Here is a 24,507-nt window from a genome sequence, read left to right on the forward strand (position 1 = left end):
AGTTTATTTTTCATCTTTGTTGGAAGCCGCCCAGAGTGGCTGCGGAAACCCAGCCAGATGGGCGGGGTACAAATAATAAATTATTATTATTATTATTATTATTATTATTATTATTATTATTATAATATTTTGTATTCGTGACAATGGATGGAAGCCTATGAGGACCATATACCTTGGTTCTCAAACTTAATCCATTCCGGAAGTCCGTTCAACTCCCGAAACCGTTCGAAAACCAAGGCGCAGCTTCCGATTGGCTGCAGGAGCTTCCTGCACTTAAGTGGAAGCCATGTCAGACGTTCGGCTTCTGAAAAACATTCACAAACCAGAACACTTGCTTCCGGGTTTTTGGCATTCGGGAGCCGATTTGTTCGACAGCTAAGCCATTTGAGAACCAAGGTACCACTGTACTGGTTTTCAGTCTAAAATTCAGCTCAGTCGTTGTGTCTGTTAGAGATTTGTGTTGTATTGTGCTTCTGGCAGAAACAAAAATCGTTTTAGGATCAGAACAGCAACGTCCGCATATAAAAACCTAGCAGTCCATACGCAAAGTGTAGAAGTACTGATTTATTATTATTTTTTGCTGGTATGCTATATGGAAATTTGAACTTTTTCTCCCCGCCCCCATCTCCTTTTGAGGCTGAAAATGGCTGAGTTTCATCACTTATCCGGTTTGTCACTTGGGTGCTATTAAAAGGATAAAAGAGCCAAATATCATCACATGAGTTCTGTAGGACAGTTTTAATGTTAAAAGGTCAACCGCCTTTTTAAAAAAAAAGCTATTTCAGAAGGTAAAGGGGAAATGGAGGGAGCAAATACGCCACCACGTCCAGTAATAATAAGAGGATATATCATTTTAAAGAAAAAATTGCTTGTCTAGTACAACCAGTGATTCAGTTGCATGGACATTGGACAACTCTGTGTTGTAGACGAGATGAATGGTGTTCTCAAATATCTGAATGGCTTCCTATGAATGCTTTATATAAGCTAGGATGACTCTTAATAATCTGTATAGGGGAAAGTTCTAGATTTTGAACACCGAAATAGACTGTGTGTAGGATGTTTGTGGGAAGACTTGAGAGATTATTATTTTTTTTAAAAAAAGCACTGAGGCGCCACTGCTGCTATTGCTCTCCTGCTGTGCTAAATCGAGTTGAGTCACATCCTCTTGCAGCTTCCCTGAAGGGCTTTCTCTTAATTGTTGGGATCCCTTTGCACCCTAAAAATAGACCAGGGAACACTTTTACAGGACTCCTAACCTTGACCCTATAAAGGCTCCTTTGCACAAGAGGGTTTCCTGTTTTATTCCATTATATATTTCTACCTTGCCTCGTGGCCCAGAAGGATCTTCAAAGCAGCTTACATAAAATAATTAAATTTGGGACTGTACTGATATATGTTTATTAAATCAGTATTTGTTTTTAATGAACGGTAATAGAAACTCAGGTATATAGTCTAGTTGCCAAATGGCGTCTTAAACCTAGGTTATGATCACCACAATGGAATGTCTAGGTCAGGGGTCTGCAACCTTTAAGACAAAAAGAGCCACTTGGACCCGTTTCCGAAGGGAAAAAAAACTGGGAGCCGCAAAACTCGTCATTATAAAAAAAACTTTTTTGTCACTTTTTAAATTATTTCTTTGTTTGACCCCTCAGAATTAGTCCTCCTCATAGAAATATACGTTAAATTAACAAGTTACCATTTTGTGTGTGTGTGTTCTTCACTCCCCTTCAAAACAGTGACCAGCGTACATGCCCCCTTTCAATGTAGAGGGCGGACGGGCGGGCGGGAAGGTGACGTCGGGACGGTGCGTGACTAACGCATGCACCGCCCCCATGCGACGTCACAGCCAGTACAGCGCCCGCCACAGTGGGGAGTGTCGGGGCGCACAGTGCGCCTCCTCCCCTCGCTAGTATCCGCCCCGGAGCCGCGGCAAAGGTGTAAAAGAGCCACATGCGGCTCCGGAGCCACAGGTTGCAGACCCCTGGTCTAGGTATTATTATTTTTTTGCAATGGGATTTAGCAATAAAAATAAAAACACTACAGTACTACCAATAATAATTTCATTTCTATACCGCTTTATATTTCAAAGAAGAATCTCAAAGCAGTTCGCAACACATTAAAACATCAAATAAAACAATCCAGAATCAAAATAAATTCATTCTCCAAGAAAAATATTTCAAATCATTCTCTATGTGACATTTTGTTTTCCCCAGTTGCCGGCCCGGCATCCAGAGATCTCCATGTGGTCGCAGTTGGACCCACGCCACTCACAAAAAGCGCCTGGCTAATTCCTAATGCTGGTTATGATTAATGTATACATTATGAAAAGTGGCCTTGGAGAAAATTTCTCCTAGTTTTCTATGATTATATATACTTTATTGAAAAAACAAACTATTTTTTTTTGGGGGGGGTGTCAATTCCTGGATGCGTATCGGCAAATTAAATTCTGTGGCTTCTGTTGAAACCACTGAGCCTCTTGGGCTTGTCGATCAGAAGGTTGGAGGTTCGAATCCCCGCGAAGGGGTGCGCTCCCATTGCCCGGTCCCAGCTCCTGCCAACCTAGCAGTTCGGAAGCACACCAAAAGTGCAAGTAGATAAATAGGTGGGAAGGTATAGACCTTCCAGTGGGAAGGTAAACGGCGTTTCTGTGTGCTGCTCTAGTTTCGGTGTTCCATTGCACCAGAAGTGGCTTAGTCATGCTGGCCACATGACGTGGAAAAACTGTCTGCAGACAAATGCCGGCTCCCTTGGCCTGTAAAGCAAGATGAGCGCCCAACCCCAGAGTCGTCTGCTGCTGGACTTAACTGCCAGGGGTCCTTTAACTTTTACCTATTTAAAAAAGGTAAAGGACCCCTGGAAAGTTAAGTCCAGTCAAAGGCAACTATGGGGTGCAGTGTACATCTCGCTTTTCCAGCTAAGAGAGCCAGCGTTTGTCCACAGACAGCTTTCCAGGTCATGTGGCCAGCATGACTAAGCCACTTCTGGCATGACGGGACACCGTGACGGAAACTGGAGTGCACGGAAACTCTGTTTACCTTCCCGCCATGGAGGTACCTATTTATCTACTTGCACGGGCATGCTTTCAAACTGCTAGGTTGGCAGGAGCTGGGACAAAACAATGGGAGCTCACCCCATGGTGGGGATTCGAACCACCGACCTTCCTATTGGCAGGCCCAAGAGGCTCACTGGTTTTAGTCCACAGCGCCACCCGCGTCCCTAGTTTGCCTTTAGCATTTAGGTAGGCACACCAAGCAACTGGTGGAGCTGGTTTCTGCACATGCTACTCACGAACCATGTCAGTTGCAAAGGAGATGGGACTTGTGATCTGCAGAAGCCTACAAGAGATGGAAAAGGAGCTGTTTATCTGGAAGTGAGACTTCTCCTCTTCTGGGCTATCACAGAGGGTGAGAGCAGTTGTCCAATGTTCTGGAAACCCAGTTCACATGTCATGGGTATAAGTCTCAGTTAACACCATAATAGGCGGTTTGCCTCCTCCTTGCTGGCGGAACAAATTGTGGTTTTTTGGGGAGCGAGAACAAACTACAAGCATTGACTTGGAGGTAACAGCAAGCCAGGAATTGTGGTTTGTTTCCTCCTGACGTGAATCCATATATGTGTGAGACAGTTGTGACTCATTTGTTCACAGGAAGTCACGATTTCTAGATGACATGTAAATATGATGGGAGCCTGGATGCATGAATGTGACGGTTGATTAAAAAGAAATAACGAGAGACGGTTCTTCAGGTGTTTTTGTTTTTTATTTGAGTAATAAACCAAACGCGCAGGTACCTGCCCGCATTTCTTAGGCTGTTTTGTTTCTTAATTTCACGTCGGATGACGTTAGTAACGCACCACACTTCTCAGAGCACAGCAGACGTCACCTTGTGTCTTTGCTCAGGGCTGATTCATATGTGTGTGTATAGACAGATAATCTCATTACTCGCTGCCACATCACTTGGTGAGTCTTGGCTCAATGTCTTCAAAAACCGTGGCTTGAGGTGAGAGGGATATTCAAAGCTTTCTCTGTGCACAGTGTCTTATTTGTGATATCTTGATATTATAGTCATTGGAAGCTCTTTGCATCTCCCAGGAGATCCAAAGAGCTTTCTCACACTCCTGAGGTTCAGTTGGCCTTCCCTGGGGAGGAAGGCTTTAGTGTGACAAGCGCTGCCCTGTGGAACTCCCTGCCACTAGAGTTTCGGCAGGAACCACCCTTCTGACCACTGCTTAGATAGGCCTTCACAACATAATTTTCTCTTTTTAACCAAGCAGTGCCTACTGATGTTCTTAATGGCATTTTGTGGATATTTGTGGACCGTTTTCCCTTATCTTTCAAATGTTGTAAGCCGCTTTGATACACTTTACGAAGGTGCGGGTTGTAAATACATGAAGCGGTTAAGATTGTGGTATGGACCTGTGGATGGGGTGGGGTCCAAACTATTTTAAGTGCCAAAAGGGGCATTGTGGGTGAGGGTCATAGAATGGTGCCTCTGGGGCTGGCCAGGGGGTGCTGGTTGCCAGGAACTGAGGCAGCCTTGGAGTAAGCAAGCAAGCGAGCCCAGCCAGCCAGTCCTCCATCCTTTGCCGTTGGGAATGGACAGACAAGTCCCAGGTCCCTGTGGGGCAGTGTGAGAAGGCACCTCTCTTTGGGGCAGAGGGGGCAGCTCAAAAACTAGGGGCGGTGGCAGTGACAGAGGCTGCCCAGAGGACTACCAATGGAGAGGAGAGGAGGCTGAGGGAACACTCCACAAGGGAGCGTGTTCAAAAAAGCGTGTGAGGCTGCCAGCTCTGCAGGCAAGGGGTGACGTAACTGGGCTATTGAGCCCCCCAGAATATAGTTGCTCAAGGGACCCCTGGACTCAAAAAGGTTGAAAACCTCTGAGCTAAAGTGTGCACAGATTTCCTTTACACCAAAAGTGTCGTAATCTTGGTGTGGTTTCCGCTTCCAGAAGGAGAAGCGCAAATTTAGCCTGACGGAATCGGCTTGCCAGCTTCTCCGTGGTTATGTTGCAAGGCAGACTTTTCCACCCGTTGACTTCTGCATTGTTTCTTCGAATCTCAAATCTTCCCCTTCCAAGAATCTGTGAACACAGTTGGCAGACAGGATGAAGTCACCGTTAGGGGCTGAAGAACTTCTCTGTATGGTGTGGCCTTTGTTTCCCATCCCACCTTCTGCGAAATGCCTCGCTTTCCTCCCCACTTTTCATGCTCCCCACTTTTTCAGTGCTAATAATAATAATAATAATAATAATAATTTATTATTTATACCCCGCCCATCTGGCTGGGCCTCCCCAGCCACTCTGGGCGGCTTCCATAGAAACCAAAAATACAGTAAAATATCACACGTTAAAAACTTCCCTGAACAGGGCTGCCTTAAGATGTCTTCTGAAGGTCAGGTAGTTGTTTATCGCTTTGACATCTGCTGGAAGGGCGTTCCACAGGGCGGGCGCCACTACCGAGAAGGCCCTCTGCCTGGTTCCCTGTAGCTTTGCTTCTCGCAATGAGGGAACCGCCAGAAGGCCCTTGGCGCTGGACCTCAGTGTCTGGGCTGAATGATGGGGGTGGAGACGCTCCTTCAGGTATACTGGACCGAGGCCGTTTAGGGCTTTAAAGGTCAGCACCAACACTTTGAATTGTGCTCGGAAACGAAATTGTGCTGTCAGTGTTTACCCATTTAGGGCCTTGCCACCACCTTCTCCTTCGCTTCTTCTATTTCTCCTAACCCAGTGCTTCCCAAACTTGTTTTTGTACTACAACTCCCATCTTCCCTAGCTCGCAAGACCAGTGGTCAGGGATGATGGGAATTGTAGTCCCAACAACAGCTGGAGAACCACGTTTGTCCTAACCCATCCGGATTGCTGAAACAACAACAAAATCTCATCTGGCAACAAATGTGCCCCTTTGGTTTCAGATAGCACATGGGTAGACGAATCTAAAAAGCCCAGGACACAAATTTTCATGGCCCTCTAGCATCCATGGTGGCTCATTTACCAGCAGTAATGTATTTAGCTTTAAACTCTGGAAATGTAGATTCGATTCTGATGAAGCTAGGCCTCCTAGACCAAAATATACACCAGGAGGCTTAATTTGGTCAGAATCGAGAATATACGCTTCCAGAGTTAACGCTAAATACATTACTGCCGGCAAATGAGCCACCATACAGACTTGTCTCCATTTGGGAACATTTTCACCTATGAGAATGCTGTGGTAATAGGAGTTTGCATGTGTGGGTTTATGTAAGTTGGGGAGTGTGGGAATTGCTTCCCAACGTGGGCACAGCAAAAACATTTGCACAGATCTGTAAATGTGCAAGAGCCACTCCTGATTTGCGTTAATTTCCTTTCTTAACAATTTTAATATAAGAGGTTGCAGTGGCTACTGGTGGGGTCACTTCTCACTCTATTTCCAACACATTAATTAGTTTCAAGGGAATGTTACCGATCCAGTGCATTGCTAATTGTTAACATTTCACTCTTGGTCATACTGGCTTAGTAATACAGTGGTACCTCAGAAGTCGAACAGAATCCATTCCGGAAGTCCATTTGAATTCCAAAATGTTTGGAAACCAAGGCACGGCTTCCAATTGGCTGCAGGAAGCTCCTGCAACCAATCGGAAACCGTGTTGGATGTTTGTGTTCCAAAGAATGTTCACCACTGGAACACTCACTTCCGGGTTTGTGGCGTTCAGGAGCCAAAACGTTTGACTCGCAAGGCGTTCGAGATCCAAGGTATGACTCTATTAGGATTCAATATGTATCAGGGTTATTGCTTCCTAAGCTTTATGGCTTCCTTGCTGTCATTTTTTGGGGGGTGCAATTTAAAAACGATTTGTATTTATATATAGCTTGTTCAAGTCATCAAATAACTCCACATACATTATCCCAGTAAACTTTACCAAGTAGCCCGTAAGGTTGAAATCATCATCTCTGTATTCAAAGTCCCATTATTGAGTTCATTACTGTTGAAATTTGAACCCGGCGTTTCCCAGCTGATTTGCAGAGCTCTGTTTCCTAAATAACAATTTATTTTGTCAACCCCTCTGAAACGTAGAATTGGTAAGGGTTTTGCTCCGCGAGCAAATGACACAAAACTTTGTCATGTTCTATTCCTCAGTGCTCTCATACTGGCGGAAATGATTGTTCCACAAAATGCTTTCTCTATTAATAGTCACTTTTTTATTTTAAAAAGGATTTTGAAACATAAGCTAGAGTGTTTTTTCTTTCGTTCGGAAACGGGATTACTATTTTTGCCGCAAGCGTTCAATGCGTGATTATAAGAGCACTCTGTATAATTATAATGTTTATCATGCATGTCCTCCGAAAATAATCTTTTTCCCTTGTCTCTGCCACTTCCCTTTGTGTTTTGCAGGGACTCCAACCGTCATGTTAAGATAAAGCAGAAAGGAGCAGTGCTGAACATGCTAAAGAGGTTAGACAAAATAAGGTTCAGAGGTCACAAGAGAGATGAGTTCCTCGATTTAGCAGAGTCTCCTAATGCTTCCGACACTGAATGTGGAGATGAAATTCCTATGAAAATACCTCGTACGGCAGGCAAAGACAGCGATGAATTGAGAGACCCTGTAAGTATCTGCGCTATTGACATACGTGCCAACTCCCTGGGTGCCGGGGCACCCACAAAATTCCCCATGGAGGGGCCGGGCACCCACAAAATTCTGTGCCAGGGCCATGCATGCTGCATGGCACCCACGGCCCCGGGGCCAAGATGGCACTCCTGGCTGAATGAATGAATGAATCTTTATTGCTAAAAGCTATAAGCTGTCACATGGGATGCGGGTGGCGCTGTGGGTTAAACCACAGAGCCTAGGACCTGCTGATCAGAAGGTTGGTGGTTCGAATCCCCGCGATGGGGTGAGCTCCCGTTGCTCGGTCCCTGCTCCTGCCAACCTAGCAGTTCAAAAGCACGTCAAAGTGCAAGTAGATAAATAGGTACCGCTCTGGCGGGAAGGTAAACGGTGTTTCTGTGCGCGGCTTTTGTTTGCCAGAAGTGGCTTAGTCATGCTGGCCACATGACCCGGAAGCTGTATGCCGGCTCCCTCGGCCAATAAAGCGAGATGAGCGCCGCAACCCCAGAGTCAGCTACGACTGGACCTAATGGTTAGGGGTCCCTTTACTTTTACCTTTATAAGCTGTCACAATTGGTCACAATCCGTAGGATACAAACAATTGATTTAAGACTGAACAACAAGAACAGCAAAGCAAGCATACAAAAATGCAAAAATCACACCTGCATAAGTTAAGTAAGCACTCCACGTCTCACACTCCCCCTTATGATACTTGTCTTGGTGCCTAGCTCTCAACGTACTTGCAGCCTAGGCAAATTTTGCAACCCGTGCAGTAATAAATACATTATTTCCAGCTGGCAAAATAGAGATTTGCTCAAGGGCAGTTCGGATGGAAAGAGAGCAAAGGATGTAATCGAGGAATTTTTGTCTAGGGCTAATGATGTGTGTCTGTGTGTGGTCACATTCTTATTTTGAAAAACATTTTAAGTGTTTGTAACGCAAAAATTATGCTCTGTTTGGTTTTTCTTATTAGTCCCATGCACACTTAATGCTTTAACTGTGGTTTGTTTTCGGGACGGATCATATCTGAACGTCTAATCCACCAATTCAGTGATGAGGAACCTGTGGTTTTTCCCATTATTGTTAGATTCCCAGCTCCAATCAGCCCCGGAAACCAGCAGTAATCAGGGAAAAGGAAATTTGTAGCTCAACAACATCTGGAGGGCCGCAGATCCCCCCCCCCCCACATTTAACCCATAGTTAAAAATTAGCCACAGATCAGGATGTGAAATGTTTCAAGAGCTTTTTTGAGTTTTGTCAACCATTATTCAGTAATACTTCTGGACCAAAGTGGTCCATGGTGAAGGCAATTTACTTCCCTCTTCTGCCTTCTTGTCTGCAGGGTGAGAAATAACTGTCACTCATGTCTCTGTGTACCTATCCTCTGAGCTTAACTATGATTTCATTAGACATTTGAGATCCTAATCAGAGAAGGGTGTAAATTTCAGGGTTATATCTGAACCAGGCCACTGGGAAGTGGAGTTAAATCTGATCCGTTGTTTTCATTATTGTCATCATTTTATCATTTGCTGCCTTTCAAAGAGTTAAAACCATGCTCAGGACCTCTTACATAAAAATATCTACACTGGTGCCTTGGTTTAAGAACAGCTTAGTTTATGAACAACTTGGACTAAGAACGCTGCAAACACAGAAGTAGGTGTTTTGGTTTGTGAACTTTGCTTTGGAAGCAGAACATGTTCTGCTTCCTGTTGAGTGTGTTCCGTTTGTAAATTGAGTCCCCTTCTACTATGGGAAAGCACACCTTGGTTTAAGAATGCTTTTGTTTAAGAACGGACTTCCGGAATGGATTAAGTTTGGGAACCAAGGTAGCATTGTACATAATTACAAACATAACAAAAGTAGTTGTAAACAATAAATAAAACACATTGAAAAGTGCACAACCAAAGATCCTACTAAAGGGATTAATTACAAGGCAGGAAGTGGAACATGCAATAAATTCAATGCAATTCGGCATTTATTTATTTTTGGGGGAAAAAGAAAAGAAAAGTGCACAACCAAATTGAACCATTTCCACATAAATCGTAATTAGATCTAAAATAAAAATACAAAAGGTTAGTATCCTCCCCCAACAAAACTCCCCCAACCTCCCCCAACAAAACTCCCAAAAGAACACCCCAGCCCCAAAGTCTGTTCAGCAGCCTCAGCTTTTTGTAGCTGGAGTCAGTCCCAGCAAGGCAGGGAGCAGGTCTCGCAGCCAAGATGGTCTTCTGGCTTCTTCCGCAGCACCAGCTTTCGTTTTAGATGCTCCTGCCGGTATCTAATCCCTGGGGCTGGTGTGTTGTGTGTTCAGCTTATACAAACGGCCTGCTACCCATGTGACTACCCTGTAACTAACCCAGTATTTTAAGACGGGCTGGTTGGCATTTTAATTCGGGCAGTGACTGACAGTGTAGGCAGGACGACAGATTGGGAATGAACGGCTATCAATTTGGGTGCTGTTGATCAGAGCCCAACCTAGTTGCCTTTAGCCTTCAAGATTTTGACAACAGCAACTGTGTCATGACCTTATTTGAGCTGGCTTATCCTAGTGGTGCCGTGTAATCCTCTTCTGGAGGAGGAGGGAAAAGAGAGGGGGAAAGAATGACGGAAAGATGAGGGAGAGGAAATGGCTAGCTTTTGGTGGGCCTAGCTGTGTGCTGCCTACTCCGACTCGCTACCAGGGCTGAATAAAAATCAATGGATTTAAAAAATAAATAAATCATATTTTAAAAATGTTAACAAGATTTTTTTATAATTTAAATTGGATTTTTAAAATAAAATGCTTTTGGAGGAAAAATCTTTCTAAAGATAGTTTTCTATTTAAGTTACATTATAGTCCATCAGGAAATAAGGATTTGTTTAAGTTTTTCATGTGTGCTAAAACTCAGTCTTTTTTTTTAAAAAATGTTTAACCACATCAGTTAACAAACATGGATACATATGCTATAATGTTATTGTTTTAGTTAAATAAATTGATTAAATTGTTATTAAGGAAATGATCACTTTTCTCCTTCCAATAAAGCACAACAGAAAAGTTGTCCAAATATAAACATTTAACTTACTAAACCTTGCCTTCATTTAATAATTATTGGTTTATGTATTTCTAATAGTATAACCAAATCAGTAATTTTTGATATAACTGCAAAAACTACTCTGAAAATTTATTATTCCCAAAATGAAACCATCTGGTTGTAAATATTAAGATTATACCAGCAAGAACGAGTCTTTCGGGGTGGGGGGATGATTTAAATCAAATCTTACTGACTAATGATTTAAATCATGGGTAGGCAAACTAAGACCCGGGGGCTGGATCTGGCCCAATCGCCTTCTAAATCGGGCCTGTGGATGGTCTGGGAATCAATGTGTTTTTACATGAATAGAATGTGTGTTTTTATTTAAAATGCATCTCTGGGTTATTTGTGGGGCATAGGAATTTGTTCTCCCCCTCTTTCAAAATATAGTCCTTCCCCCCACAAGGTCTGAGGGACAGTGGACCAGCCCCCTGCTGAAAAATTTTGCTGACCCCTGAATTAATATAGTGATTTAACTTAATTTGATCTAAATCACATCCACCCTGCTTGCTACAGCTCTCCAAGATCTGACAGGGTCCCCTTTCCCAACACGGATTGATTCATGTACAAAGCCCTCTTAAGCTCGGCACCGGCATAAACGAAAGCTCGTCTCCTTCCTTTATATCCCCAAACACTTTGCTCTGCAGGAGAGGGCTTCATTCAGGCGCCATCTTGCCTGGAGTTCTGCTCCACATGACGGACCATTAGTGTGTCAGCACCCACCCTATGGAACACGGGTCTTCTGTTACAGATCAAGCAGGCGCCATCTTCCCTGCCCTTTCGGTGCCTATCGAAATACTTTCCTCTTTCAACAAGCCATCTCCGTGGAGATTCTTATCCCACTCAAGTATCTGGAGTGGATTCGAAATTGCTTTTAAGTGGTTTTAAAGATGCAATTGTTTTATTTTATATACGTTTCTGTTGTATTATGAAATTGCTTGGGATGCTTCACAGAAAATAATGATGATGATGATGATGTTCAATGCAGAAAAAGCCACAGTGAGCCAGGACAGCCTTGGAATATACCAAGAGTATATTAAAAACCACCCTGATTGGCTGCAGAGCGCATTTTCCCCACTGAGGAATGAAGTAGATCTTGATCCCCTCCCCCTCCTTCCTTTTTTATTTCTCCTTCTGTGATGGAACTCCTATTTGTGGACTTCCCTGGCTTTTTTCTGGCCCACGTAAGACCAGTCTGGATAGTTGGCCTTGGTGAAGATTTGACGTTTTCACCCCCAAAAAGTTTTTGATTTGAGTTTCTACTGAAATGAGGCTGCATTTTAATTTTAATGTTGTATTTTAATCTTGTTTTTAAGTTGTATTTTAATCAATTGTTTTTATACCTAGTGTTAGCCCCCCTGAGCCCAGTCATGGCTGGGGAGGGCAGGGTATAAATAAATATATTATTATTATTATTATTATTATTATTATTATTATTATTATTATTAGATAAGACCTAGGCCAGGCTTGTCCAACTTCCAAGAGACTGCAATCTACTCCCACTACAGTGGTACCTCGCAAGACGAATGCCTCGCAAGACGGAAAACTCGCAAGACGAAAGGGTTTTTGGTTTTTGGAGTTGCTTCGCAAGACGATTTTCCCTATGGGCTTGCTTCGCAAGATGGAAACATCTTGCAAGTTTCCTTTTTCTTAAAACCGTTAATACAGTTGCGACTTGACTTCGAGGAGCAACTCATAGCACGCGGTGTGGTAGCCTTTTTTGAGGTTTTTGAAGACTTTGGTGATTTTTGAAGCTTTTCCAAAACTTTTCCGAAACCGTGCTTCGCAAGACGAAAAAAATCGCAAGACGAAAAAAATCGCGGAACGAATTAATTTCGTCTTGTGAGGCACCACTGTATAAAAAAACTGCCGGTGATCTACCCACTGGATTGACCAAAGTTGTTGAGCTTTTTTTGGGGGGGGGCGTCCCACAATCTACCACAGGCAACCCAGTAGCTCACGATCTGCCCATTGGCCATCACTGACCTAAGCAATCCCTGGCTGGATTTTCCATAGTTTTCATTATTACTTAAAAGCAACTACAAAGGGTTTTCTGACATAAATCTCCCCTTTAGAGTCTTGTTTTCTATCTTGGGGGTCAGTACCTGGGGCTGGAGAGGCACTAGAACTCAGGGAAGTGTTTGCCCTAGGCATACCTTTCCTATGATCAAACGGGAAGGTTTCTAGGGCAGCTTTCATGTCAAAAATGTTAGGCGATCTGGTTCTGGGTCTTTCAGGTCTCCATTGTTTTGGCCGCAAGTTAATACAAAGAGGCTCCATGCACCCGAGTTTAGACCTCAAACTTCTGCGACTGGCAGCTTCTATAAATTCAGCTCTGTAGAAGGACAGATCTCGACAAACAGATGTAGTAAAGTGAAGGACAGTGCATGGTAGATTGAAAGGGACCTTGTGTTGAAGGTGGGTCTTAAGTCTGGAATTGCTGGAGGCCGTTGAAGTTCACTAACGCAATCAAGTCATCGGCTTGCAACGTGGTGAAAGCAATGAGCAGATATTGGTGGCTGCTGATGGCCCCTTCTCAAGTGTTGTAGACTTGCTTGTTCCAGCCTCTTGAGTTAAAAATAACCTGCTCTGTGCCATGCCACAAAAAAGGAGTGGATTCTAGAGCTGTTATATTGACTCTGCTGCGTGACCTTGACGTGTGAATTAAAACGCGGCTTAAGGCAGCTGAGTCGCAACCATTTCTGTTCACCTGTAGTGCAAAGGAGCTCCTGAGGGGTTCAAACCAAGTTTGCTTTCCAAATATCGATTGCCCATCCACTTATAAACTTATAATCCTAGAGGTTTGATAATCTTATTTTTTCTCCCTGATCATTTAGTATAACCTAGTTCATAGGCTCCCATTCCGTAATTCTGATTTTACGATTGCTTCTGAGAATGGAGGTTCGTTTAGCCACCATGGCTAAGAGCTGCCAATTGACCTGTTTTTTAAGATGGTTTTTCTAATCCTTCTTAAAAAGGCACGTTTCCTCCAGCAGTATGGTTAATTTCTACTGTCTTGCAGCTTCTTCTACCTTACTTCCTGGTTATGTCCACAACTTTCTTTTTTCTTTTTCATAATTTTTTTTATTCCGTTTTACAGATAATACCTACATTGAAATATCAATCATAATCTTAAACAAAACCCTTAGACTTTCTCCCCCCCCCCCTTCATGGGTCCCACTGTTAATATTTTTCATTTGCATCTTATAACTTCTTCCATGTTTCCTTAAAACTCTATTTTTACTATAGTTTTTGTTACATTACAAATGTTATAACAATCCTGCCCATTGTTTTCAGTTGTTTGTCGTGTTCTCCAAGATAACTTATAAATTCCCCCCATTCCTTATTAAAGTTCTTATCTTCCTGGTTTCTGATCCTCCCGGTCATTTTCGCCATTTTGGCGTAGTCCATCATCTTCATTAACCCTTCTTCTTTATTGGGACTTTTTCTTCTTTCCATCTCTGGGCTAGAACTATCCACATGGCTGTCACGAATAGTCTTTTATGCTCCTGTGGTATTTCTGCACCTAATAAAAAATGCTTCTGGTTTTTTCACAAACGTTATTTGAAACATTTTTTGTTTTGTTTCATACCATACTTTTCTGTGTATAAGACGATGTATTTTTCTCAAAGAATTACGTTGAAAATTGGGGGTTGCCTTACGCACGGGTAGCGCATTGGGGGGACATGGGATTGGTTGCTGTCGCGAGCCGGAGATTGTCAGCGGCTACTGGGCGTGTTATTGGCAGCTGCAGCAAAGACTGTTCTTGATTGGTTGTCGCTGTGTCAATTGGGCAGGCGGTTGTTGGTTTCCGCCGGCTTGGGGACAGACGAAAGAGCCACTCTGCCATTTGGAGGAGGTGACGTTGCGGGCTTCATGGCCCCAGCCCCCGCGTGATTGGAAGGGATTCCCAGCCGCGTCACCTCCTGGCCAGCCAATCATCTGGCTCTGGGGGTGTGGCCTGCCTTATTTAAACCAGGACGCGGCCGGGGATCTCCCTCTTTGCCGCCTGCCAGCTGTTCCTGCTTTTCCCACCCTCCCGCCCTATAAGGTTTTTGTTCCTTGACCTTGCTATGGACCTTGGTTGGTCACCGTTGAGGGGCCAGGTAGGAATTTTCCCACTTGGCAAATTGGCACCAGCCACTTGGTTTTTGCCTACCTCGCAGCAAATCATCACAACTTCCTTGGTATTGGTGGTTAGGCATTGGTATTGCTCTGTAGATGGAAGAGGGGAGGTAGTGCCATCACCTGCCCCGCATATTGAAGATAAAGGATTCCGGGGGGGGGGGTGGTGGCCTTGTCCGAAGCCTATGGAGGTGAGAGCCTAAGGCACGCCCCCAATCGGTGACCCCGGGGAAGTTCCTAGTTCAGTGTTTCCCAACCTTGGGCCTCCAGCTGTTTTTGAACTACAATTCCCATCATCCCTGACCACTGGTCTTGCTAGCTAGGGATGATGGGAGTTGTAGTCCAAAAACAGCTGGAGGCCCAAGGTTGGGAAACACTGTCTAGTTGATGTGCATCAGCAGGACTCCCCCTACTGGTGGTTAACCCTTCCCGGACTTCAAGCGGATGGGCTGAAGTTGGATATAGTTGGTTAGCACCAATACCTAAGCCAGGGGTCTGCAACCCGCGGCTCCGGAGCCGCATGTGGCTCTTTTACACCTTTGCCGCGGCTCCGATGCGGATACTAGCGAGGGGAGGAGGCGCACTGTGCGCTCCGACACTCCCCACTGTGGCGGGCGCTGTACTGGCTGTGACGTCGCATGGGGGCGGTGCGTGCGTTAGTCACGCACCGTCCCGACGTCACCTTCCCGCCCGCTGTCAGATCGCGGCTCCGGAGATATATTTGTTTTAAATGTCGCAATGGTTTTGCGGCTCCCAGGTTTTTTTTCTTCGGAAACGGGTCCAAGTGGCTCTTTTTGTCTTAAAGGTTGCAGACCCCTGACCTAAGCCAATACCACTCATCACCTGTAACCAATAAAGTTGCGGCCTTATTTAGCCCATTAACCTTAATAATTGTGTCATTATTTCCACTGGGGGGGGGGGCGTGAACTCGCCATGCAAGTGGCTTTTCCAACGCGTGTGAGTGACGATGTTCAGCAATCCCCCCCTAAAAAAAGCTCATCAACAACTATGGACAATCTCCCCCCATTTTCTTAATTTGGAGTCCCCCAAAATAGGGGGCATGTTATACATGGAAAAATATGGTATATCATTTCCCAAAATGCTTTTACTGCCCTGCACATCCACCACATATGATAAAAGGTGCCTTCCTTCCCTTTTCATTTCCAACGTATATTTGTCGCAGTTCTATACATCTTCCACAACTTTCACCGGTGTGGATGCATATCATATGACATCCTGTGCCTACTTAAAGGTAAAGGGACCCCTGACCATTAGGTCCAGTTGTGGCCGACTCTGGGGTTGTGGCGCTCATCTCGCTTTATTGGCCAAGGGAGCTGGCGTACAGCTTCCGGGTCATGTGGCCAGCATGACAAAGACACTTCTGGCGAACCAGAGCAGCGCATGGAAATGCCGTTTACCTTTCCGCTGGAACAGTACCTATTTATCTACTTGCACTTTGACGTGCTTTTGAACTGCTAGGTGGGCAGGAGCAGGGACTGAGCAACGGGAGCTCACCCCGTCGCGGGGATTCGAACCGCCGACCTTCTGATCTGCAAGTCCTAGGCTCTGTGGTTTAACCCACAGCGCCACCCGTGTCCCATGTGCCTACTTACCTGGGAGTAAATCCCATTGAATCCAAGGGGGCTGGCTTTTGTGTAGACACGTACAGGAACGCACTGTTGGTGCGGTTTTCCCCCAAGTTGTTGGGATCATTTATAATTCAAAACAATTTTTGTTTCATCTGTTGCTGCATCTAGAAAACACGATACAAAAGGCCATGTTGTTGTTTGCATTACGTATGAAATGAAATGTTATTTCAGGTGCATAACTATGTACATTACATGGATAGAAATAAAGGCCCAAATGCCAGATGCAAGTTGTTCTCATCGTAGTTAATACATGTTGGAACCTGAGCAGGCTACCTGCATTGTATCCAGTTTCATGAGATTATATCTCATTATGCAGTTCTTTCTAGATTACTGTGTAGAGCGCAGAGTTTTCTTAAGGTGACTCTTCGACCCTTGCTGCTTTAAACACAGATTCCAGCAAAATAGGAATTTGCGGTTCCGGTTTTTCGGCCAAGTCTGTAGTTACAGCACCATTTTACACGGCCTTGTAAAGAAACTATTAGCCGACCTTGTCTGCTCACTGTTTCGTGTCAACCTTGTAAGACATTAGCATTATTCGCCACAGGTGAGCAGATGAACAGCTGCTTTTGGAAAACTGCTATAATTGGAAAGAAAAGAAAAGAAAACTACTGTAGTTTATAGTTACTATATGCTTAGGTGATCCAGTTAAAAAGACAATGAGTATGTGAGCATGCTCAATGTTGCTTGTCGATGGAAAATATTGTAATCGCATTGGGTGTTACAAATTCCTATTCTAATACAGTGGTACCTCGGGTTTCATGTGCTTCAGGTTACAGACTTCACTAACCCAGAAATATTACCTCAGGTTAAGAACTTTGCTTCAGGATGAGAACAGAAATCGTGCTCCAGCGGCGCAGCGGCAGCAGGAGGCCCCATTAGCAAAAGTGGCGCTTCAGGTTAAGAACAGTTTCAGGTTAAGTACAGACCTCCAGAACGAATTAAGTCCTTAACCTGAGGTACCACTGTATTGGAAAATCGAGTACAATTTTTGTGAAGATTAAATGCCAAAGATAGGCACAACCCATTTAGTGTGCACTGACAAAATGTGTCATGATTAATGGAAAACCTTCTGTGGCTGAAGCCTTGCCACTTAGCTCTGGGTTCAGCTTGGCTATATTAAATTGCCATGTGACTTCCCCAGAGGAGCGAGCACATTTTAAGGGAGGTTTACAATATTTTGCAACAACAGCTGGTGTTTAGCAATAAAAAGCCCCCCCTTTTGTGCCCTGTGTAAATATTACAAAGGAAAAAGTACGCAGGGAAATTCTGATGACGTCATCGGGATTTTTGCTTTTTTGGAAACTTTGCAATGGAACCGAAACATGGATGTGCTTTGAGACGTTGGAGCCAAGAATTTTAAGAGAGAAAAGTTTGCACTCTTCTCCCTCCCCCCCCCCCCCTGATTTTTCATGAAAACTCTGGTGGACGTGGATGAAACCTTCTCAGGGACTGTGTCATGGCAGAAAACCCTTTTAAAATTGTGGAAGAGGCTCTGAGGAGTGGCTCAGAAAGAAGCTATTGTAGTAATACCTGACGGAGAGCATTTTAGTCATGCCTGCCATGCTATTTAACTACATTTGGTTTAGCATACGTTGGCATCGTTCCACAAGTAAAACTGTTTGTCTTGTTCTGGGTTATTAAAGATTGCTGCTCAGATTTGCTCCATGACCAGTGTATATCTTCCATTCTAGTTGTCAGCAGCAGGGATTTTATAATTTTTGACGCCTGCATTGTCTTGCAGTGCATAATTTACATCTGTAAATTTTGCATGTGACTCTGCCAAAGTTTTCAGAATCTATTATTGAGTGAAGGTGGCGAGCCGATCGTAGCTGCTATCGCACAAACTTGTGTTGGAAAGACAGATTAGAAATTGGCTTGGAGGGGAGCTACATAATTGACTGGCGACAAAATTGGCCCGCGAGCATAGCTGTCAACCGTCCCTTATTTGGCGGGAAAGTCCCTTATCCCAGCGCTGTGTCCTGCTGCTGTCCCTTATTGATGATGTCCCTTAAATTTCCCGGGTTTCATAGGAAGCAGCTCCTCTCCCTGCCAGCCAGGGAGGAGGGAGGCTCCAACTGTGTTGCTTGGCTGCGTTGCTCACCCAATAAGGAGTCTAAGAACAACTAGGGGGTGGAGCTTGCATGCCTTGTGCCAATCAAATTGACCGCGTTGCCTGGGGACTCGCCTTTGCTCAGCGCTTCCCAGCGGAGAGGTGACAGTGGTTTTCCTTGCTGCATCCCCTTTGCCGGGTTGCAGCGCTGTGGGAACCACCGCTTGAGGCTTTGTTTGGCTGCTGGCTGGGCTTTCTGCCTTTGGCTTGGAGGGGCTCAGAAGTTGAACATACCTGTGCTCTGAAAATCCCCTATTTTGGCTGCTGATCCCTTATTTTTGAGGCTGCTGGTCCCTTATTTTCAAATATGTAAGTTGACAGCTATGCCCGTGAGCCATTTTAAAATTTCATTGATATCTCACCTTCCTCCCTTCCATGGAACTCAATGGGCAAAGCAATGGGTCTTCTGTCCCCTGACATGCTTAGTTTCAGCATGTTGTTGCATCGCGTGTCTTCTGGCAATGCCAAGTTAATTGGCCACTCCTTTTTGTAAAAAATATTTTATTCTCGCCTTGTTTACTTCCAAGCAATATGCGTTGACGGTGCGCATCCAGAAACGTCATTTGTTGCAGGGCAAACGATAACCAATATACTGCTATAAAAGCAGTCCTTAGTGGTACTCTTCATCCTGACATAGTTTGATAATTTTGACCCAGTGATGTCTTTATTAGCTCCCTGCCAACTCATTTCATGCGGTTTAGCAATCCACTTTGTCCAAGATATCCGCACACATACCTCTGGTTTTTGTGTGTATATATATATTTTCCTTTGTTTACGCTTTATCTAGCTTCTCAGTTCCTTGAAAACAGCTCTCTTTTCTAGGGAGTTAATGCAGTCTGCCTCCTGAACTTTGCACTGCTGCATGTTTCTCACTGTTTATTTTTGCACAGAAGGAATCTGGTTATGTCTAACGCGTGCTAGGTATTTAAACTTGCCAGGTTTTTCTCATATGCTCCAAACATGGGTGCTCCCCTCTATTGTCTGCCTTGCACGAGGACTGCAGTCCCTTCTTTGTTACAGCTCGCTCCATCATATATTAGCATATACATGAGACGGGATTTATGCAGCGTCAGCCAGTGTTCAGCAAATGCTTTAATTTACATGGCTGATAATTGCTTAAATACTTTCTTTGAAGGGGGGGGGGGGGGAACCACCAGGTCTATTGACTCGGAATGCCCATAATTTGAAAAGTGCTTTCTACCCAATAGAAAAGAGTTTTGATGGTGATGATTTTTGCTGCAGAACTCAAATGCTTTCCCTTATGGCTCTCAGAGAGCCTGAGCATGCGCAGTGTCCGAAGACGGCTGACTGAAGAGGCACGGTTTCTTTTCTTCAGCTCCTATTGATTTGTTTCAGAGAGCTAATGCTGAATAAGAGGTTTGTCGATCTGCTCTGCACTTTCCTTTTTTAAAAAAATAACAATACAATAATCCGCACCCACGTTTTCTGAATTGCTTTGGGGTTTTTTTCTTTTGGAGTGTGCAAATGACCCCCTTGAGAGAGGCTGCTTTCTTACCCACCAACGTTTTTGTTCTCTCTGCCTTTCCCCTGTGTAGGCTGGTCCTGGGACCATCAACATGGCTTCGGGAGTCCAGGATTACAACAGAACGGAGTCGGATAGATTAAATGAGATCAAAGGCCATCTGGAAATTGCCTTACTGGAAAAACATTTTCTACGTAAGTACAGAGGAATGTTTTTATGGCATGATAGTGGCCCATGTAGCAATGATCTGGTGCATGGCCAGGAAGGGGGGGTGGGGGCGAAGGACTGTAGGAAACGTGGAATTTAAAATGTTGGCTAATCTTATGACAAGCTGTTAATGTAAAAGAACCACCTGGCGTGAATTCACTCGTTTCGATAGCTGCAAACTCTTTCAAAGTTCAGATTTATAAATGTGGAGCGACGAGGTGTTTAGGAATAGGCTAATTGTGGAGAGGGAGTGATGAAATGTCTTATCTAGGCAAAGGATGATGGCAAACACTAGCTTATTTTCAGCAAGTCAGGCGCTGTGCGGCTCGGAAGCTTCTAACTATTGATGGAGAGATGGAGGTGCGCTTTGCAGGGAGGGAAAAGAACAATTTCCTTTTCAGATGGAATCCTCAGTGTGGTTCTTTTCGGGATAGCAAGGTTTTTCTATCAAGTCCTATAAACACAGCGGCTGCCTGCTTTCAAATTCTATTGTGTGTGCATGTGCATATACTGAATTCCTGCTCTGTCCCCTTTCCTTTCCTACCGCCCGCATCCACTCCAGTGAGTCAGGGGCCCTTCCCAGTGCAGATTTTGGTGACATGGGATCTTGCAGGAGGGGCGGGGAAGAATAGAAACTCCTTTGTGTGAATGGAAGATGGCAGTGTTAGGACACAGCCCTCTGCTTGAAGGATGTAAGCTGGATAACTGTAATGCAAAACTGTTTATAAAGTGGTCAAACTGCTTCAGTTATATTACGAGAACTAAAACCAAAGTATTTTGGTTTCAATCAGAGGTCACATTTGTATATGCGTTCAGAATAAGCAGGCTGTAGAACTGTGGCAGATGTGAACAGATGTTTCTTCTTCTTCTTCTTCTTCTTCTTCTTCTTCTTCTTCTTCTTCTTCTGTTGTTGTTGTTGTTGTTGTTGTTGTTGTTGTTATTCTGCTGGGAGCAGCCCAGAGTGGCTGGGGAAACCCAGCCAGATGGGCTGGCTATTAGTAATAGTAATAATAATAATAATAATCTGTTCTCCCCAGTGTTAAAGACAGATGGGTATTGTGGGTGCTACTGTAAGTTTGAATTAACCAAGTAACATCTAAAAAATAGTTGCTCACCATTAGTTGTCTAATTGTGGAAACTGAAAACGGATACAGCTTTACACGCGTGAGCAGACAGGAGCTGCTATGACCCAGAATTTAGTTTGAGTTTCCTAAAATGTTAGCTTGATGTCATTGGATCATAGTTTAAAAACAAACTGGCCATTTTCAAAAGAAGGAAACGTCAACCACGGTTTCTGAAGGCTGCTTTTTTTTAACCAACCAGAGTTCATTTTCAAACACGATCCCTGGCCCAGGTGGCCCAGGTGGAAGGTAAAACTAAACTCCGGCAGAGTCCTCCTCCTTGCCAAAGGGTGCGGGGGAGAAGGGAAAATGCATGAGCCGTAAGACTACTTCCTGATGGTGCATGTAACACTAAACCATGGTTTGGCTTTACGCGTCTACGTAGCCATTGTTCAGCTCATTCTGAGCAAGACACAATGAAGGTGAAAAGCAGTGACTGTACATAAAAATAGATCCTCTGAGGGCTTGTTTACATGGGTAGGAGTACTAGGCAAGTTTTCTTTTTTTAACTGCCTCGCTGCAAGCCAGAGAAACAACCCATGGGCTCAGCATATCAAGGCAAATGCGAGGAAGCATCTCCAATTTCTGGTGGCAGAAAGCTAGCGCCTTCTTACATCAGCCTGTTCTGAATAGGGGAGACAAATTTCGATACTGAGCGATTAGAAAGAGAGCTTCCTTTCTGCTTGCCAGTCAATCAGGAAATATTGGTTGGGGTGGGGCCCCTTTCCTGGAAGCATGGAGTGCTGTTTGTTGCAAGGCAAGATGATGATGATGATTCTGTTGACCCCGAGGCTTGTGGCACTCTCTTCTCTGCTTAACAAACACAATCCTGGCACATGGCTAGGGTGCCGAGAGTCACTTGTCAGGTGTGGGAACATGCCAGGGGGGTGAAAAGGTGCTTCCCCCGCCCTCTTGTGCACACATTGGGTGGCAACAGTTTGCACAGTGACTAAGCACGAGGCGAGGAGCAATTTGAAGAGGGTGTTTCTGATTTAACCCTGCTCGCTTTTGCTCCAATGTGCAGGATGAGCTTTTATGTGTGTGTGAATAATGCTGCTTTGTTTCCTTTGGTTTCTGGTGTGTGTGTGTGTGGGTGTGCGTTTTACAATTGCAGGCCGCTTGGAGGCATGCTACGCAGCAAGCAACTAACAAAACTACAGCAGCAACAACAATAATAAAAACCCTCTGGCTTGTCCCTTCTGGTCCTGAAACCTAAGGCAGTTACGATCTGGCTCCAATCCAGCAGAGGGCATGGTGTTTAGCAGGAGTGGCACACATATGGCTTTTCATAGAATGACAAAATCCCACCGATTGCTGACTTGGCAAGGGGAGGAGCAGGGAGATTGAATCTGACTCCTCCCCCCAGCCCAGCTCCGTTTTAGGATTCATAAGATTCCAGCTCTTTAAGTGCTAGAGAACCACAGAAAGCTTCCTTATACAGAGTCAGACCATTGTTCCACCCAGTTTAGGATTGAGTTTCCCAAACTTGGGTCTCCAGCTGTTTTTTGGACTACAACGCCCATCATCCCTTGCTAGCAGGACCAGTGGTCAGGGATGATGGGAACTGTAGTCCCAAAACAACTGGAGAGCCAAGTTTGGGAAACTCTGCTCTACGCTGGTTGGCAGCGACCCCTCTGCACTTTGAGACAGGGGTCGCTGCCAGGAGATGTCGGGGTTTGGACATGCGGCCATCTGCATGTATATGAGATGCTCTCCCACTGAGTTTCAGCCCTTTACCGACCTGGGGATTTGCATGTTCCAGTCTGCCAGCCGAACCATGCAAATTTTGCACACATGCTTCCTAATCCAACTGAGGATTTTGCATGCTGCCTCTAGCCGGGCTGGAAAGTTTCTACCTGTATCACATGGGCTTAGTTTAAACAAGTCTTTGTATTGTGCCTTCTGTCTGCTGCTGCCCTAGTGGCCTTAAGCTGAAGGCCTGCTTTTTCTTCCTTTTCAGCGGATAAACAAGCCAAAAGCGTAGCTTGACAGTGTTGGTTTAGACTTGTGTGTGCTTTGAATTTTGTCACCTCGCTCGAAGTGATTCGCTTGGCCTTGAATTAGAGCTCTTGTAATTGTAATACAGTGGTAGCTCGGGTTACAGACGCTTCACGTTACAGACGCTTCAGGTTACAGACTCCGCTAACCTGGTAGTACTTCGGGTTGAGAACTTTACTTCAAGATGATAACAGAAATCGTGTGGCGGCGGCATGGCGGCAGCGGGAGGCCCCATTAGCTAAAGTGGTACCTCAGGTTAAGAACAGTTTCAGGTTAAGAACGGACCTCCAGAACGAATTATGTTCTTAATCCGAGGTACCACTGTACTTTGCAAGGGGAGAGTTTCTCACGCCTGGTAAGCAGAGTCGTTTCTCGACAGCTGCTGGCCTGTGGATTTGTAGAGGCCTTTTGTGTACACCAAAGACCTCCCCCATGGTGTCGAAGGAAAATCTAACCTCTGTGTTTCCTCAACCAGTGTTTGAAATTATCCAAGCGCCAGGTGCGTTTCCTACCAAGTAAAGATGTCTGGGTGCCAAGCTGGCGCCTGTCATCACCATCTGGAGGTACATGCCTGGGGATCATTGGATCGGGACTGTTTTCACACACTGTAGAATTCCATCAGTAGTATTTTATCTGCACAATTGGATTGAATTTATGGAACCAAATTGCCTTTTTGTGCAGCCTGAGCAGACAACCTACAGAAAAAGAGGTCGGAATAGGCCAATATAGTATGTGATCAAAGTGATCTTTCTTCTTTAAGTTTTTGATGTTCTTCGCCTGAGGCGCAGGTCACCTCTGTGTCCAGGGCAGCTGTCTACCCGCTCCACCTGGTACGCAGGCTAATACACTTACCTGCCCGCAGACTGTCTTGCCAGAGTGGTGCATCCTCTGGTTATCTCCCGCTTGGACTACTGCAATGTACTCTAAGTGGGGCTACCTTTGAAGGTACAACTAATCCAGAATGCGGCAGCTAGACTGATGACTGGGAGCGGCTGCCGAGACCACATAACACCAGTCTTGAAAGACCTACATTGGCTCCCAGTACGTTTCCAAGCACAATTCAAAGTGTTGGTGCTGACCTTCAAAGCCCTAAACACCCTCGGCCAAATATACCTGAAGGAGCATCTCCACCCTCATCGTTCAGCCCGGACACTGAGGTAC

The 24,507-nt window shown here is 44.8% G+C and overlaps 1 protein-coding gene across 3 annotated transcripts in view; it reads left to right on the forward strand.

Moving 5' to 3' along the window:
• The window catches only part of GRAMD4 (GRAM domain containing 4), a 98,076-nt gene that overhangs the window by 17,314 nt on the left and 56,255 nt on the right, over window positions 1-24,507 (forward strand). For 2 of the 3 annotated variants that reach the window (XM_077935810.1, XM_028747834.2), the window contains exons 2-3: window positions 7,369-7,579; window positions 20,094-20,214. In XM_077935810.1, the coding sequence (XP_077791936.1) occupies window positions 7,369-7,579; window positions 20,094-20,214 (332 nt within the window). Of the gene's footprint in view, window positions 1-7,368; window positions 7,580-19,805; window positions 19,915-20,093; window positions 20,215-24,507 lie in introns of those variants that run through there. The other variant, XM_077935811.1, reaches the window with a different exon arrangement.

This window comes from Podarcis muralis, chromosome 10, assembly GCF_964188315.1.
Source record: "Podarcis muralis chromosome 10, rPodMur119.hap1.1, whole genome shotgun sequence".
NCBI lineage: Eukaryota > Metazoa > Chordata > Lepidosauria > Squamata > Lacertidae > Podarcis > Podarcis muralis.